Raw genomic sequence first — 19,183 nt, 5'->3', positions numbered from 1 at the left:
CGATTCCTTCCTTGTATGTTTGGTAGAATTCCCCGGTGAAGCCATCTAGTCCTGGAATTTAACTTGTAGGGAGTTTTTTTATTGCTAATTCGATTTCATTTCTAGTGATCAGTTTGTTCAACAAGAGAAAGGACAAAAACCACATGATCATCTCAATAGATGTAGAAAAAGCATTTGATAAAATTCAACATCCATTTATGATAAAAACTCTCACTACAGTGGGTATAGAGGGAACATATCTCAACATAATAAAAGCTATATATGACAAACCTACAGCCAGCATAGTACTCAATGGTGAAAAACTCAAAAGCTTCCCACTAAAATCTGGGACAAGACAAGGCTGCCCACTATCACCACTCCTATTCAACATAGTCTTGGAAGTCCTAGCCACAGCAATCAGGCAAGAGAGAGAAATAAAAGGGATCCAAATTGGTAAAGAAGAGGTAAAAGTGTCACTATATGCCGATGACATGTTACTATATATAGAAAACCCTAAAAGGTCCACACAAAAACTACTAGAGCTAATCGAAGAATTCAGCAAGGTAGCAGGTTACAAGATTAACGTATAAAAATCACTTGTATTTCTTTACACTAACAATGAATCAACAGGAAAAAAAGGTAAAGAAACAATCCCCTTTAAAACAGTACCCAAAGTAATAAAATATCTAGGAATAAATTTAACCAAGGAGGTGAAAACTTATACATGAAGTACTGTAAAACATTGATTAAGGAAATTACAGATTTTTAAAAATGGAAAGATATCCCATGCTCCTGGATTGGAAGAATCAATATTGTTAAAATGGTCACACTGCCCAAGGCAATCTACAGATTTAATGCAATCTCTATCAAATTACCCAGGACATATTTCACACAACTAGAACAAGTCATAATAAAATTTATATGGAACCACGAAAGACCTAGAACTCCCAAAGCATTACTGAAGAAAAAGAAAGAGGCTGGAGGAATAACTCTCCCAAGCTTCAGACAATACTATAGAGCTACAGTCATCAAAACAGCATGGTATTGGTACAAAAACAGACATATAGACCAACAGAACAGAACAGAGAGCCCAGAAATGAACCCACAAACTTTCGGTCAACTAATCTTCGACAAAGGAGGCAAGAACTTACAATGGAATAAAGATAATCTCTTCAGCAAATGGTGTTGGGAAAACTGGACAGCAGCATGTCAATCAATGAAGCTAGAACACTCCCTTACACCATACACAAAAATCAGCTCAAGATGGATCAAAGACTTAACATGACAAGATACAATAAACCTCCTAGAAGAAAACATAAGCAAAACATTATCTCACAGACATCTCAAAAATGTTCGCCTAGGGCAGTCTACCCAAGCAACAGAAATAAAAGCAAGAATAAACAAATGGGACCTAATGAAACTTACAAGCTTCTGCACAGCAAAGGAAACCATAAACAAAACAAAATGACAGCCTACAGAATAGGAGAAAATTTTTGCAAAAGATGAAATTGACAAAGGCTTGATCTCCAGAATATATAAGCAGCTCATACGACTTGATAAGAAAAAAAACAAACAACCCAATCCAAAAATGGGCAGATGACCTAAACAAGCAGTTCTCCAAGGAAGAATATGAATGATCAATAAAGACATGAAAAAATGCTCAATATCACTAATTATCAGAGAAATGCAAATCAAAACTACAATTAGGTATCACCTCACACCAGCCAGAATGGCCATCATTCAAAAGTCCACAAATGACAAATGCTGGAGAGGCTGTGGAGAAAAGGGAACCCTCCTACACTGCTGGTGGGAATGCAAGTTGGTGCAACCACTGTGGAAAACAGTATGGAGATTCCTCAAAAGACTAGGAATAGACTTGCCATATGACCCAGGAATCCCACTCCTGGGCATATATCCAGAAGGAACCCTACTTCAAAATGATACCTGCACCCCAATGTTTACAGCAGCACTATTTACAATAGCCAAGACATGGAAACAGCCTAAATGTCCATCAACAGATGACTGGATAAAGAAGATGTGGTATATTTACACAATGGAATACTATTCAGCCATAAAAATGATAACATAATGCCATTTGCAGCAACATGGATGTTCCTGGAGAATGTCATTCTAAGTGAAGTAAGCCAGAAAGAGAAAGAAAAATACCATATGAGATCGCTCATATGTGGAATCCAAAAAAATAAATAAATAACATAAATACAAAACAGAAACAGACTCATAGACATAGAATACAAACTTGTGGTTGCCAAGGGGGCAGGGGGTGGGAAAGGGCAGACTGGGAATTCAAAATTTGTAGATACTGACAGGCATATGCAGAACAGATAAACAAGATTATACCGTACAGCACAGGGAAATATATACAAGATCTTGTGGTAGCTCACAGAGGGAAAAAATGTGACAATGAATGTATGCATGTTCATGTATAACTGAAAAATTGTGCTCTACACTGGAATTTGACACAACATTGTAAACTGACTATAACTCAATAAAAAAATGTTTAAAAAATAATAAAAAAAAAAAGTTAAAAAAAAAAAAGGAATAGCGACCTCTTTTCAGAATGGAATGCCAGAGACAGGCTATATTCCTAAAACATCAGGACCACATGTCATCACATCTCTCAGGATTTGGGGATTCAAGGGTTTGACGACTGAATGGGCTCGCCACGGAGGGAAAATGGGACTTCGCTCATTTTAAACAAACATTCACAGTCTGGTTAACAGACCTGGGTTATTCAGCAACTACATTTGCACTTACTGATTGTCTTGGTTAAAAATTCCAATGAATGTAGCAACCTCTGCCCTCAGCGAAGGGAACACAGGGAGACACTGAAGAGCATGTGTTTAACACCCAGACGCAATCGGAAACAGGTAACACCCTGCCTGGTTTTGATTTTTGCTAACAAGTGTGAATGAGGTTAATTAAGACAGTACCAGGCCAGCACAACTGATTGAGGAAAACATCCGCACTGGGGATTCCAAAGGCGGGAGTCGGCAGACCTGAAGGGAAACAGCGCCCCCGAGTGTCAGAGTCCTTTAATGACAAGAACCTGCAATGCCGTGTCTTTCAGACGCGCTCACAGACCAAGAACTCAGAGCTGGGCTTCACCCTGCGCTCTAACCTAAGCACAGGCACCTCCCTTACCACCGCTTTAACACGCAGGACTGCTGGGCTAAAACTGCCCATTAAAAGACGTGGAGGAAACGCTTGGACGAAGCTCTGCATCCTTATTGTCGTCAGACACCACCCACGATGGAGAATTGCTGGGGCTCAGCCGGCCCTGTGGCATCATACTCAGGCCCAGGGAGCACCTGGGAAGCACATGAGCTCACCCGGCTCCCCCACAGCCACCTCCCTCCCCCGAGGCTCCTGCCCACCGTCCCCTCCCACTCAGTGTCCCTGCTCCGTGTCTCTCCGCAGCAATACACCCACTCCACCCGCCCAGGGACCCTCTCCAAGCAAAATGCACCTGTCCTGAGTCTGCCTCCCGCCTGATCTGAATGAGTAATGAGTAGTTAAATGTACATCCGAATTTGGAGGGAGATGTTTGTGACTTAAAGACTAAATTTTACTATCGCAAGTCCCCTCAGCCAACCTCCTGAGATGGAGCAGGACCCTATGGGGCCTTCCCAGGACAGACCCCTCTCAACCTCCATGTCCTCTGTCTGCCTCTTGCCTGTAGAAAACTTCAGGCAAAGAATAAGTTTAATCAGAGAAATGAGAAAATGCAGAAGCCAAGGAAAGCAGGCAAATTAGACCAAATAATAGTTTAGTCATTAAGTGAAGTCAAGGATCTCCGGTTTCTCCTCAAGGGCTGGAGATACTGAGCCAGATCCTTTGAGCTGTTTTGTAGATACCAGAGCCCCCACCTGGTGGAAGAAGCTAACTACATGATGATCAGACTGCAATCATGAATAGAAGCTGTTCCATCTTGCACAATTCTGAGAAGTGGCCTCAAAGAAATGGGAACAAACCCACCTTGGAACTGGAAATTAACTACTTAAAACACCCAAGATGATACTGATCAGACCATCGCATGACTAACCTCAAGACGACTGTCAGAGCTGACTGAGCTGTTCTGCACGTAGCCCCCTCCCTCTTCCGGGGCCCCCCTGAAACTCCCCTTTAAGAGCTCTTGCCCTCTGATCAGCAGGGGCAGGTATTGGCCTCTGGACATGAGTCCACCTTCTCCCCAGGTTGCCGGCTTCCTAAATAAAGCAACCTTTCCTTTTTACCAACACTTGTCTCTCGAGTTAGCTTTCGAGCAGCTAGTAGCCGGACCTGAGTTCAGTAACACCCCCGGTCAGTGTAAGGCTCGCTCTTCGGTGTTGCCCATGCTGCTCACCGCCTCTCCTTGAAAGCTCCCAGAAGGGACCCTGCTGGTCACCTCTAACTGGTAGAATGTCCATACTGGACAGAGATATTAGCCTGTTTGGTTCCTTGCTGTATCCCCAAGGTCTAGAACACTGCCTGGCATGTACTAGGTGCTCAATAAATATTGGTTGAAAGAAAGAGTGGGTGAATGATGTGCTTGGTGTAAGCCAGGATGACTCTCCCTGCATCTCCATCCAGGCCAAGCCCTGCCCTCCAGAGAAACCCAGGGTAAGTCCTCTCTCTAGACCTCACACTTCTTTAGATGCCTGGAGGATCCAAATAACATTCGGACTCACACCACAGCTTCTGGGACTTAATGTAACAACAGGGAAGCAGGGTCAGGAATAGGGACACGGGGAGAAATGCTGGGAGTGTGAGTGAGGGGCACCAGGATCAGGAAGAACATTTTACTTCTTACCAACCATTCCAAGCAGCAGCTGCCAACAGCACCCTCTGCTCAAAAGGATACCCAAGCCCCTTCATGCCAGGTTCCTCCCCGACTGCCCAGCTCTGGCCTCACGGCCCCCTTCTTACTCTTGGTCGTGGCAGGGCTCTGGAGTTGAATCGGGAAGACCCTGCCTCATCAATTGATTTCTTTAAAAAAGATACACACACCTGCCAGAAACACGACAACGTCCACTCCTGCACTAGTCCCCGGGGATCAGATATGAGTAAGAAACAAACATCTGAATCAAGTCACTTCCAGGCCACCCAAATCTGGGCAAGAGCAGGGCGTGTGGGAGGAGCTGGAGAAGTGGAAAGGAACTCGCTGGTGGAGCGGACGCCAGATGAGATAGGCGAGGCCACCACATGGGGTGTCCTGTCCTCGCTGTCCACTTAGTAACTCCTTGTGGTGATCATTTCGCAGGATACGTACGTCAAGTCACTGCGTTGAACACCTTGAACTTACACAGTGCTGGATGTCAACAGTATCTCAATGAAACTGAACAAATATAACCTCTCACAGTAGGAAAGATGGGGAAGTAAAAGGTCAAAGAAATTAAGTAAGTTACTACCAGTGCCGTCTGTTTGCAATTCCTGCTGGCTTTTCCCTCCCACCCCTCCCTCTCTCTCCCTCGCTCTCTCTCTCCACTTCTTTGTGCTGGAGACTTATTTCCCCGCTGGGCCTCCCCAGTCCACAGAGGACGAGAGGTCTGCTGGCCTCTCAGACGAGATGGGACTCAGGGTTTCCCCCTCCAGTGAGACAAAGCCCTCCAACCTCACCATTCCATCCTCTCCCTCTGCAAACGCTCACCTGCAAAGGCCATCTTTTTCTCTCTGATGTGCCTCTGCAAGGCGGTCAACCATGCTGGGAGTGGAGCAAAGGGACCCTGACCCCATGGGCCTGGGGGGAACACGCGGGACTTGGAGCAGCACTGGTTCCCATGACAACAGAACTCAGAAGTGCCTAATTTAAAGGTTCTTGGTTAACTTTCTCGAGATGGCCTGGGCCCGTTCCTGTTTTAAGTGTTGGCTCTCCTTCATCTTTCTCTGCTTCATTCAAGCGGGGTATCCTCACTCCCTTGCTGCTGACATGCAGCAAGCTGAAAAAAAAGCTGAAGTCCTAGACGCTAGTATCAGGATGTGACCTGTTCCGAAATAGGGTCCTTGCAGCTGTAATTCGCTCAGATGAGGTCACACTGGAGCTGGGTAGGATCCTGATCCGATATGACTAGTGTCCTTATGACAAGGGGACACCTGCACAGGGACACACACACCAGGAGAAGCTGTATGGGTGTGAGGACAGCAAATCTCCAGAAGCTGGGGAGGGGCTTGGAGCAGATTCTCCATCATACCCTCAGAAGGAACCAACCTTGCCCACAACTGGACCTCAAACTTCCGGCCACCAGAACGACACAGCGATGGCCTTGTGTTGTTTAAGCCACCCAGCTGGAGGCGCTTGGTCACGGCAGCCCTCATGAACTAACACAGGAGTGCCCAGGGGGAGGGTGTAGCTCAGCATGCGTGAGGTCCTGGGTTCAATCCCCAGCACATCCTTTAAAAATAGATAAACAAGTGAACCTAACTACCTCTCCCTCCCAAAAAATTTGAAAAAAAAAGTTCCCTGGACTTGACTGTGTCCTCCTGAGCCAATGCCAGGGCTCCCACAAGGCTGACCTGACGTCACAGAGACCCCGTCCTGAGGGAGAATTGCTGGGAGATAGAAAGCCTGATGATCTTATGCTCAACAATGACCCCCACCTGCACCCCACCTCCACCCCACATCTGCACCTCCCTACCTGCTCGGCAAGCAAAGGCAGATCCAGGGCCCTGGTGCCAGGATGCCTGCCACCCCTTGTGCCCGTGGTAGATGCCGCTAATTGATTAAGATACTCTCCTGCTAAAAACAGAGCCTCAGAATCTTTCACAACCCAGGGCCCTTAGAAGCCACCAAAAAAAAAAAAAAAAGTCTATTAGAGTTGGCATGATAGTAGAAACCAACTTAGGATTCTGATCACAGGCAGCAACTCTGTGAAGTCCAGAACAGCACCCTTTGCCCCTCCAGGTACCTTGTACCGCTTGGCACAGTATCTCGTAAACTGTAAGTACGCAGGACACACCTGATGAATCGCTGTGTAGTTGGATTTGGGCTGAGAAGGGACAGCAAGGGTGACAGCAACCGCAGCCCTCCCCCATTTTGCAAACTACAATTTTGCAACAATTATCTGGGACAGCACTGACCTTCACCACCACCGTTAATTTATTCAACAGTTACTAACAGACCACCTGCTACGGGCCAGGTCTGGGCTAAAGTTTGGCTTCCAGGGCGGGAAGAAGGTGCCGAACAGCGCAGACCCCCAGAAACTGCAGAGAAGCGCCGTGAGTGACACGCACTCCCTGAGCCAGCAGGACTCATGTGACTTTCCAGCAGTGTCAGCCCGACACACTGGGCGCTAAGAGGCTGTGGGCTGGAAAGTCCTCCCAAGTCCCCTGCACTCACTGAGCCGCCTCCCCCTGTCACGGTAGCGCCAGGGTCCCAAGCGGCTCCTGATGGCAGGAGCGGGCCTACAGCCCAAGGTCAGCCCGCTCTTTGAACACATTCCTGACCTGACTTATTTATCTGCAACAACCGACATTCATTAGAGAGCCAAGTGCGGGCTTGGTGCTAAGACAGCTTGTGGACACTGAGACGCTGGAAGCACATCTCCACGCTCACGGGCGGCCACCTAACGGGAACATTCATTTGGGGGAAACAAGGACTTTGCCTGCTCCTGCTTGGCATGAGGAAGACGCCAGCCCCTGGGGGAGAAGGAGGTGCCCTCCTTGGGGGCTGCCCTTACCTGTCTCACTTCATCACAGAACAGGACGAAGACCAGCGCGTAGAGGACCAGCTCCGGGGGGCGGGGCACGGAGTGGAAATCCATCAGCAGCACGTAGGCGAAGAGCAGCAGGAAGGCGATGTAGAAGACCACGTTCCAGGAGAAGACCACAAACGGGGATGTGAAGAAGGCCACGTAGGACCACAGGAGCTTCCTGTGCTTGTCCAGGGGCTTCTTCCTGGACCAGGACGGGGAGCACCGTCAGTGTCCCAGCAAACACACTGCGTGGGCTACAACACGCCTCCTGAACACACATGAATACAGAGCCCAAGCTGGCCCCGGGAGGGGAGGGGTCCAAACTGTTCTGAGAAGGACTCAGCCAAAACTCAGCCCTTGGCACTTCGTCATCAACAAATCCAAATTCTGCCTCGGATACTGACCACGTGACCCCGCTCCCATCCATCTGAGATCAAACCCAGGGGAAACCGGAGGAGACCCCAGAAGAGAGCCAACGTCGTAAGTTCCAGGCCTTACAATCCTTTACACACACACACACACACACACACACACACACACACAACTGAATGTGTGCCTCGGTTTCATACCGAAATGAGATAAAGCCACAGCCAGCCAAAGGTATGATAAACAGACACAGGATAATCTTCCAGTTCTTGGTGTCTCGGGAAATCTCCCCGTACCATTGCTTGGACAGAAAATTCTACAGGAAACAGAGAAAAGGACACAGGTCCTCATTAATGCAATGACATGCCAGATGGCATGCAACCGTTCCACCCAGCCCTCAAACCTCCCCCAAATAATTACTCTCGGAGGCAACGTCCTTACTCTTTTACATTAGTTACCTGGACTCTCAGGGGCTACAATAAAACTGTTTAAAATCCTGTTTGATTTTCGGTCCTTTTTTAAGTTGGGTTCTATGAACTTTTTTATTATTTTTTATTGAAGTATAGTCAGTTTACAATGTTGATTTCTAGTGTGCAGCATAGTGTTTCAGTTGCCCATGTATATATTCCTTTTCATAACCTTTTCACTCCAGATTATTACAAGATGTTGAACACAGTTCCCCGTGCTAAACAGGGGACCTTGTTGTTTACCTGTTTTATACATAGTAGAGTTCTATGAACTTTAACCTAGAGGTTGTATGAGTCCAAATTCACTAAACCTACGAATTTTAACCAGCCCTAACTCCTATTATGTAAGCTTAAACAAGCGTCTATGTAGCTCCTCTCTCCCAAAAGGTCACAAATTCACACATTCAGTGTTATCTGCATAGCCCCCACTGCTGGCGGCAGACAGGTGCCACTTGTCAGGAAACTAAAAGGAAGTCAGGAAGGGAGAGACCACTGGTGTCTCCACACCAGCTCGAGCTGCAATGCACCTGAAAAGCCGTACTTTGAGTCCGCACACAAGGAGGGAGGCTAGGCTGGGCCACATCGAAGGACCACACAGCTCTCAAAAAAGACTGTCATCAGTCAGAAGGGGGCTGGTGTGTCTCTGTGGCCAAGCAGGGGGGCACCCGAGGCCTTCCCAGCACTGACCGAAGGGCTCGGACCCAGATGCCCACCCACCCCGGCACTTCCCTCTGGGAAAGGACGGCTTCTCCGGGGAGCCCTGTCACGCTCTGCCTGGGCAGCTGTGGCCCAGCGTGTGCCCGGCCCACGAGGGGCAGCCCCGGATGCACCACAAGCTGCAGTTGGTGGGTGAACGCCAGCTTCCTCGGGCTCAGGAGGGAAACACCGGGGCAGGTCCACGGGGCTCCCAGAAGCCCCCAGAAGCCGCACCCCGTGACAGCTTCCTCCCCAGCACGCCTGTGTCTGCTTTCTTCCCTTTCCCTCCCCCTCCCCTCATCTCACTGCCCCCACTCCCCTCACACACCTCCTGGACTCACGTCCAGGACAAACTAGCTGCACCCACGTCGTTTGGGGGTCTGCTTCCGCGGGGCAGACAAAGACAAGGAATCTCCAGTCCTCACTCTCGTGATCCAGCCGGGGTGATGGGCAGCCAGGCCATCGCCAAGCGGCACCATGAGGCCCCCGATCACAGAAAGCTCCCCACGAGCTCAGTCCCACAGCCACCAGGGACAGCTGACCCCACGCAGCAGCCCGCCCACAGGAAGCACGCTCCCCGGTCCCAGGGGCCTGGCAGTAAGACTGTCCATAAACACCAATGAACTGGCATCTGGTTGGAACCCTCAGGACTGGTGAACTTGGACGGAAGCGTGAGTCAGCCTCCCCAGGGCCCAGCAAGACGGGGCGAGAGCAGAGCGTGGCGGCTGTGGCGGTCTCCCGGGCCACCCCCACCCCGGTGCCAGCCTCCCTCCAGCCCGCCGCGGTGCAGAGGCTGCACTTGAGCGGCTGCAAGACGCCTCGTGAGTCTCAGCATCCAGGACCACGTCCATGGACTCGAGCTCAGCGGCAGCGGCAGACGGAGTTCTTTCATAAACCCCGCTAGTTACTGGCTGCGTGGCACTGATGCGAAGTCCGTAAGGCAGACAATCATCACGGGATCAAGCCCCAGCATGGCTACTTCCTAGCAGCAACCTGAGGAGTGTTCCACAACCTCCCTGAGCTCCCGAGTCCCCATCAGTAAAATAGGACGACGTCCACCACCACGTGTGCTGGGAAGATGAAACGTGATCGCGCATATCAGTTGCGTGCAGACCAGCGTGCGTCCATCCGTCTCTTCCCTACCCTCCTCCCCTTCACCCCAGGCGCCTCCAGCTGGGACGGTGGGTCAAAAATTTCCCTCCAAAACCTGGGACACCAGGTGCAACCCACTGTTGATTTAACTCAGGGCAGGAAACCTCTACACTGGCTGAACCCACAGTCACTCTAGTTTCTCTGCTGCCATTTCTACTAGTAACAGCTGCAACAGGAACAGGCCGACACAGAGGGCACAGTTCGCATGTCCTCACTGAATCCTCACAGCAGCCTCTCCTTTGCCCCTATTACGCCCATTTTACAGATGAGGAAACTAAGGCCCAGAGAGCTGGTGTAACCTGGCCCATCACCACACCCAGTTAGAGACATGCTCATAATCATGGGCTGTCCTGTTTGCTTTGTGGAAATGCAAGGAATATTCTCTCTTTTGCACCATCTCCAGAAGCAAGGATCTCCACCGACGCCTGTGCCCTGTCGTCTCCATAACATCACCCAACTCTCCTGCTGTGGCATTTAAATTGGAGAAGATTCATTTTTAAAATTATACATACATCTTTTAAACTATGTTTTCGGGGTTTTTTTAATTTTGTTTTTGGCTTTTTATTTCAGGGGGGCAGTTAATTAAGTTTACTTATTTATATATTTTAATGGAGGTCCTGGGGGTTGAACCCAGGACCTCGTGAACGCTAAGCATGCACTTTACCACTGAGCTATATACCCTTTCCCATTCTTTTTTTAACTTTTAAAAATTATTTTTAGGGGGCAAGTAATTAGGTTTATTTATTTAACTTTTTGATGGACTTACTGGGGATGGAACCCAGGACCTCATGCATGCTAAGCAGGCACTCTGCCACTGAGCTCTACCCTCCCCCTTTTAAAATTATATTTTCATATGCTGCTAACAGCATCTGATGGAAAAGGCCCCTTTCTGGGCGTGATGTTTGATGACTGTGTGTTGTTTACCTGGACCCCGGGCTGGGCGATGAAATGCTGGTCCGTTGCCTCCACCGCCAGCTCCAAACAGTTGCTCCCACCCCAAGCTTCACAGGAATAGACCAGGAGCTGTTCCGCCAAGTCTTCGTCGCTGCTGTAACACTCTGTGAACAGCTCTGAGGGACATTTATCACCGGAGAGAGGGAAGCTGGAGGCGGGGCTGACCAATACACCAAACTTGCCCGCCCCCACCTCCCCTACCAAGCCCTGACTTCCAGAAAAGCCTAGCTGTGAGCACAAGGCATAGAGAAGGAACACCAGCACAACAGGACTCTCCGCCCAACAAGGGGACCTTCTTTAAGCACCACACGCCCAGCACAGCGCCTCCTGGTGGCAGCTGTCCAGAAATGCCCACTGAATGCCCTCTTGGGTAGGGGCTCAGCCACTGGGGAGAGGACCCAGGCCTTCTGCCCCCTTCAGAGGGCAGCCCCTTCCATCTCATCTGCCTTCTGGGCTTTCCTGATGAGGTTTCTTTGCAAATAAAGCACAGTGCAAGAAACCCCCAAATGATGTTAGAAAACCCAGCCTACTGCATTGAGGGCGTGCCTGCGTTTTGAGACTTATCACATACAGACTAAAATGCTGATCCTCAGAAGAAATGTCTTGAAAGTCAAAATATTAGGAGCCACTGCCTTGTTGAAGTCAAACAGAAAGCAAGTTATATCTTCAGATTTTTAATACATTAAAATAAATAATTGAACACCTTTACTCCAACCCAGAGAAGCTAAACTCAAGAGCATTTTTTCATTAGCTAAGACAGCAGACAAATAAGCCTGTATTTTGCAGCGAACCACGCGGCAAACTCCCAAGTGGAAAGGAAAACCCTGAGCTGGCCTGAAACTCTCTGTTGCTGGAGGCAACTGGTCTTGGATTTCTCACATCCCCGCACGGTCTGAGCCCTCGGAGCAGGTGAACTGACAAGCTTTGATGGAGGACAGGTGAACGGCAGAGGACAGACATTCCAGGCACGTCACACTTAGCGATGCCTCTGCGCCCTTATAGTCCAGATAATGAGAGACCTCACCCTGTGGCTGGGCAGCTCACCTGTAGCCTCACAGAAGCTCTGAGTCTCCTAAGCTTAGGGAGCTGCAGAGCCACCAGCACCAGCCCTTATTCACATCACCCCATAGGGAACTGAGACACAGGGACCATTTCAAGATACTGTTCTGCCTTCGCCACTGGTAATAAGTTACGTGTGTCCCTGACCCAGGGGTCTGGGGTCTCCATCAGTCTTTGTATAGGGAACTGGCAGGCTGCCTTAGCTTGCAAGTCAGGTAAAATCCCACACCTGCCACGGTTTCTGAATAGCATCCCCAAAACAAAACAGCCCAAAGCTCCCTGTGGTGCGGCGTTACTCAGATCTGGCCTGGGCGTGGCCCTGGGCGGCTGTGGGATGAGAGAGCCCACATTTTCCCACTTGCATTCTTGGAAAAGCCAGTAAGTGCCACGGGCGCCTGCCTGTAGCGGCCGCAGCTCCCATCCCAGGAGGCTTACCCACTGCCCGGGTCTCGTACTCGTTGGCCAGCTCCTCGGACTCCCCAGCTGCATTGATGTCGTTCTTCACCTTGGCCAGGGTCTTCAGAAGCTTGCTGGCTCCCAGGGCTGCCAGGGTGCAGCCCTTGGTCTTTCAGAGGGGCGAGAATGTTAGGGTTAGTTTGTAATCCCTTGACGTGGTGGAGTCAGCATCAGTCAGACAAGACAAGGGCAAACTCGTGGCAAAAGCAGGAAATAGTAAAAATCGGAGCTGTTCATAATGACACCGAGTACAATCTGCAATGTGCACAGAGTCTTGAACCTGACTATACTCGCAGTCCTGAACGTGGAATCAGCATATAAAAAGAAAATATCAAGATAAATGCAGGAGACGCTGACAGTAGGACAGTGGGGGGCCTGACCACGCGCCATCGCACCGCCGCGGCTCAGAGGGGGAAGCGGCCAAGGACACGGAGACCGGACGCTGCGGTCAGTGAGACTGGGTGTGAATCAATGCTCAGTACCCGACTGCATGCTCTCAAAATGGAGAATGTAGCTTCGTTTCCACTTCATAAATAATTTATAAAAATCACTACATGCAGAATCACAAAGAAAAGTCTCAATCATGTCCCAAAGCAACATTTGCACAGGCCCTCCTTCCTGTCCACAATGCAATAAAGCTGGGGATTAATTTTTAAATTAAACTTAAAAACCTCCCCCAGTTGGAAAACAGTCACAGATCCACACACACCTAAGAAGCAGGTGCCTACTGGACTGCCCACCAAGCACAGAGGCTTTTCAAGGACCTCTCATCCCAAGCACATCTCTGTTCCCATGGAAACAGGCACAACTGGACCCACCAACATCAAACACCCCATTGTACTGATGGTGTTTTAGGTTAGGCACGTAAGTTTTGAGAGGGTCAGAAGAGCCACAGCAAAGCATACACTCGCCATGGACCTGGATATTTACCTGCTCCCAAATGACTTTGGAAAGCTCCTTCTTGTTCTGAAGAATGGCCCAGATGAAAAGTGCTTGCAGGGGGTGCCGGGTAATAGGAGACACGTCCTGCGAGGGGTTAGAACACGTGGTCAGCCCATGCAAACGGAACATCACTTTAGCAGCGGCACTAACACAAGAATGAAAACGGGGTCAGGATGCCCTAGCAGGGTGCCCCACGTTTCCAGGGCTCTATGACTTGGTGTCTGAATCCATTTTAATAGCACAGTGATGTGACTTTCATCTCCACAACTCACCAGGTGGTATAATTTGACCCAGAATCTTTTATCTGTCATAAAAGTCCACGTACAAGTAGATGGGAAGGTTTAAAGGGTGAAAAAACGTGCTGACAGCAATTTAAAAACTGAATGACTTCTGACAGGCTGAAGAGAAAGCAGTTCCTTTGCATCACATAACTCCCTTTCTCATCCAGAAAAATCGTTCGAACTAAATTCTAACTTTCCTATAATTTAAGTTCAACCATCACAACATAAAATTATACCCATTTCTTTGGAGCGTTATTCAAAGTTTCAATTCCTAACACATCAATTAGAATCTCAGCTCCTATTCGGCCTCCCAAATCTTCCAATGGAACCTTTCCAGAGAAAAAGCAACTATATGGATATATTCCTTTTAAACTTCCCTACAGGTTTTACCAAGATCCGAAATGTTTCTGGCACAGTTATAGATACTGCAGACAGTTTTAACATAAATCACATCAAACAGAAGCTTTCTAAACACGTCCAGTTCTTTCAAATACCCAGCTCCTTTAGATTTTTGCCACACAGACACATACATTGAAATTCAAGAACTATAAACAATTATGACCTAGTCTGAGTTTCCCCAGAAGCAACCGAGCATTTGAGACAAGTAGTTTGAGAGGTGATCCCAGGGAAACCAGTAAGAGATTGAGAAAATGAAACTGGAAAAGAAAGAACCCACAAATGGAACATTATCAACAAGTCGTCATGGTTGGTAACCAGAGATTAATCCCACGAGGCAACCTAGGAGCTGGTGTAGAACACATGCCTCAGAACCATCTCCTCTGAGCAGGGAGGCTGTTGGGGTATTTATACACCAGCTTCCAGCCATCACTGGGCTCCAACAGACAAAACCTTCAGCAAAGAGCTGTAGGTGCTTTCAGTCGGAAACTGGGTCTGCCTCAGGAAATTCCAAGAGAATACAGGTGATCTATTCACCACATCCTCTCAAATGGAAACCTGGCTTATCCCTTTGGAAATATCCACTGCCCCTTTTATTCACAAAAGAATGCTCGGCAGTTCTCCAGTCCTCTGCAGGGGTAGCAGAGAACTATTTTAGGCAGATCATATCCAAAAAGTATGAGCAGGCAGTCATTTGTTTGTCCCTGTTCCCTGTTAGATGACTTCAGAAAGTGTGTCACACCGAGCTTTGCAATTAAGAAACACTGCAACAACTAGTTTGAAATATGGCACAGAGAATAAAGCAAGAAAGCTCGCCACTTGTTAGCTCACTTGGACTTGCTAGCATAAATAAAGGCAGGAGAAAAAGTGAACAACCCCAACGTGTTAACTACATCACGGCAATGAGGTAGGGAGTAGGAAAGATGGAGGTAGAGAAACATTTTTTGAAAGAAGACGCTAAACATCGGAGGATTCAAGCAAACAACGGTACCCAGTACATACATGCAGTTCCACATCCATCTCATCCTTGCTATTTCTGTCTTCCTTCCGGAAGCCTCTTCGGAAATTAGCAACCAGTTTCCAGACGAACGTGAGGAGGGCGTCATTGTAGGAGTTCTTGGCGATCTGCAGGTTCTGATACACCAGGCTGCTGAAGTGGTTGGAGAAGAGCTCGGTGAGGACGTCACTGGTGAGGAACTTCCGCAGGTTCAAGCCGTTCTCCAGAAAGAGGCGCACAAACTTGGGTCTGTCCTTAATGAGAGCCGTAAACATGACTTCCTGAAGGTCAGCGGACTGAGGAGAAGGAGCAGAGAGAGAACTCACAACCCGAGTCCACTCAAGGAGACACAAAGCATTCTCCTTCTCAGCCACATTGCATTTGCAGCCACAAAGTATAGCATCGGTATCTTCACCTTCACTTTCAATTCTGCTTTGGGAATAAAATTTATTTTTTTCAATCACAACACAACATTGTATTACAGCTCAAACGTGGGGACATGGGAAGCAGCGTGGCGGAATCCTTGAGATCAGCCAGATGTGGGCTTGGATGGGACTTGGCCTCTTGCCAAGTGAAATGGGAGAATGACGCCCACCTAAGGACGATGTTGATCAAGAACTGTATCCCAGTGTCCAGCACACAGGAAGCACCCACTCCCTTAGGGGCAAGGGGCTAGCCTACAGCTTGCACCGTTTCTCTGAAGTCTACAGTAGACACCGATCGTGAGCCAACCGCCAGCCAGCTCTTCCCTCCCTGCCATGGGGATCATCCGGCTGCCCTTCACGCGCCACGAGGCTGATGCCTGGTCATGTCACACAATCATGAGTCATCGGAACACTTGACAACTATACCTGGTCATTATTTATCTTTATCTCTACTGCCTGGGCTCCTGATAAACCCCATCCCATAGAAGCTTAACTGGGAATCTTCGTAAAGACAATTAATGTGACCCTCAGACGCACCCAGTGGTCTACAGGCTACACCAGCTCTCAGATACATTTTGATGGTCCTCCAGAGTATCTCTTACAATCTGATTCAATTGTCAACATTAAAAATTAGACGGTTCATAAAAATCTACCTTTCCAGCATTAAAATCCAGATTCATGAGGAAACACCGGAAGCTCTGACAGCACAGAGAACCGTCAGCTGGGGCCAAGTGGCAGCGGCCCTGGGAGCCTGGGCCCTGCAGCCCACCCAGCCCTCTCCTCACTTGACTCGTCTGACCCCTGCTTCAGGAACAGCCCCTGCCCAGGGCAGCATTAGCAGCTCCTGTTTCTGTCTGATGTTGGTCTCACAGGGATCACACACTGCCTGCAGAGGGAACTGCCGAGGGTCCCCTGAGTCCCCCGACTGTGGCTCCAGGTGGGACGGGGATGGGAAGAGGGGGCTGCCCTGGGGACAACAGCCGCTGCTATTGCTCCTCTGTCCCCGAGGCTAGTGCTCCTTGTGCCCAGCCTTTCACGTTTCCTTCTAAATCTATGCGCCTTTCCATTGACCACACATTCTTTTAGCATAAGGCAGTGTTTCTCAAACTATAATCAGAGCCATCTGGAGGGCTATTAAAGCACAGGTTGCTGCTCTCAACCCTGGAATTTCTGCTTTGGCAAGTCTGAGGTAGAGTCGGACCATGCGCACCGCTAACAAGTTCCCGCTTCTCCCTGCACCACCGCCGGTCCACGGACCACCCTTTGAGAACCACCAGCACATGGGGCAGAGAAAGGCTTGACAGTCAGACACATCTTTGTGTCCAACCCTTGGTTCCACCATGACCTTACATGTGACCGAACAAGATTGTGTCTCTGAGCCTCAGTTTGCTCTTCTGGAAAACAGGCGCTTGTGGGGATGAAATCAGACAACACAGGTCAAGGAGGCTTCAGAGATTCAAGTTGAGAGCAGGCCCTAAAAATGCCATCAGTTAGGCCCTGCCCATGGTCCCCATGGAGCCTTGGGTTATTAACCACTGAAATGAGATAATCCCTGTGGTGGCTGGTGTGAGGGCCAAGAGAACTGGCCCAGTGAACGAGGTTACACAAATATTACCACTATTCCAAAGATTTTTATTTCTAAAGAAAGACGTATATAGGGCTTAACATGTGCCAACGTTCTAAGCATTTTAGAAACATTATCTGATTTAACCATCGTAACAATCCAGCGAGGCAGGCACTGCTATTATCACTATCTCCATTTCCAGATGAGCAGTGGTGTGCTGGCCAATGTTTGACCACCAACTCTGTGGAAGAAAACACAACGCCCCGACTGGTAGCGTCTGCCCGTTCCTGTGGTGTAAACGCTCCCACCGTGGCCACTTTTCAGCTACCAGTGTGACATCGTTGAATGCGGAACTGGGACTAGATCAGGGGTGGCACGTAGTGGTCCCAGCCCACAGATACAACAGGCATAATCTTGAGAGCAAAGGTCACAGTAAACGTAGTAAAATAATGAGAAAGGGATGAGTCTGGTTATTTATGACCTTTGTTTTTAATAAGATGTATTTGGTTCTAAATGTATATTATTTATTTTTTAATAAAATATATATTTTAGTAACGACTGCATTTAACAACTGACTCAAAAATCCCTAAAAACGGTAGCAGTGAAACCAGCATGAGCTGACTCCAACTCGCCACTGACTGAGGAACTGAGGCCTAAAGAGATCAAGTCGCTTGCAGGGGCGAAGGCACGCAGTGGCCGGCTCCCGAGTCCGCACGCCTAACCGTTACGCCCTTCACCCTCAGCCGAGTTAATACAATTAAATGTACCATTCAGCATGTGCCTGAGTTTACTTGTGCCATCTGACCTCACTTAAATAGAACGTTCCACACACAGGGATTCATTTATGAATCAATTAACTGGATCTACTTCCAGTTCGACTTTCTCTCAAATAACTGAAGACTTGCAATGTGCCGCAGGGTTCATTAGACTGCAAAGGCCAAACAAAGGTAATGTTTGCTAAAGGAATGAATAATTTAAAAACCCCTAAGCCGTTACCTTATTTGTATTCTACTATTAAAATTGATCCATTTTAATATAAATGAAGTCTTCATCTTTGACTAAGTAATGGTAGGCCTAAAAGTGCTTTCTGAACCTGACTGCAAAGGATGAAAGTTATGAATACATGCGCCTACGTTTTCATACAATTTTATAGGCACGTGAAATTAAATTCTCACTACCTGCTAATGACTTAATTCAGAAGAGCTGAAAATAAAGAAGCTCCTGCCTTGCAGAGTCAAGTGTCATAGTTTATAGTTGTTCCCATGAAACAGAGCTCCTAAGGCAGATGTAACTCTAGTTGTACACAGAGGACATGGCTAGAAAATGCAGTCCTGCAACTCTCATCAAATTCCAAGTGAGAAAAAAATAATCCAAATGAACTTATTTATAAACCAGAAACAGATTCACAGACATAGAAAACAAACTATGGTTACCCAGGGGAAAGGTGAGGAGAGGAAGGGATAAACAGGAGTTTGGGACTAATTCATGCACATTACTATACATAAAATAGATAAACAACAAGGACCTACTGTAGAGCACAGACAACTATATTCAACATCCTGTAATAACCTATAATGGAAAAGAATCTGAAAAATAATATATATATATATATATATATATATATATATATATATATATAACTAAATCACTCTGTTCTGCATTTGAAACTAGTACAACATTGTAAATAAACTATACTTAAATTTTTGAAAATTCAAAGTGAAAAAAGTCAGTTTACTAGAAAAAAAATACAGATTTTTTTTG

The 19,183-nt window shown here is 47.9% G+C and overlaps 1 protein-coding gene across 1 annotated transcript in view; it reads right to left on the bottom strand.

Annotated features, from left to right (window-relative positions):
• TRPM8 (transient receptor potential cation channel subfamily M member 8) overlaps positions 1 to 19,183 on the bottom strand; it is a 74,504-nt gene that overhangs the window by 32,801 nt on the left and 22,520 nt on the right. Inside the window, exons 11-16 of the mRNA XM_032480543.1 lie at positions 15,439 to 15,729; positions 13,748 to 13,843; positions 12,797 to 12,926; positions 11,273 to 11,418; positions 8,237 to 8,349; positions 7,653 to 7,869 (exon numbers count right to left, since the gene is read on the bottom strand). Of these exons, the coding sequence (XP_032336434.1) occupies positions 7,653 to 7,869; positions 8,237 to 8,349; positions 11,273 to 11,418; positions 12,797 to 12,926; positions 13,748 to 13,843; positions 15,439 to 15,729 (993 nt within the window). The remainder of the gene's footprint in view (positions 1 to 7,652; positions 7,870 to 8,236; positions 8,350 to 11,272; positions 11,419 to 12,796; positions 12,927 to 13,747; positions 13,844 to 15,438; positions 15,730 to 19,183) is intronic.

This window comes from Camelus ferus, chromosome 5 (genome assembly GCF_009834535.1).
Source record: "Camelus ferus isolate YT-003-E chromosome 5, BCGSAC_Cfer_1.0, whole genome shotgun sequence".
In the NCBI taxonomy this organism is placed as follows: Eukaryota; Metazoa; Chordata; class Mammalia; order Artiodactyla; family Camelidae; genus Camelus; species Camelus ferus.
Note: the sequence above shows the minus strand (reverse complement) of the source record. Positions and strands in the feature narration are given on the sequence as shown.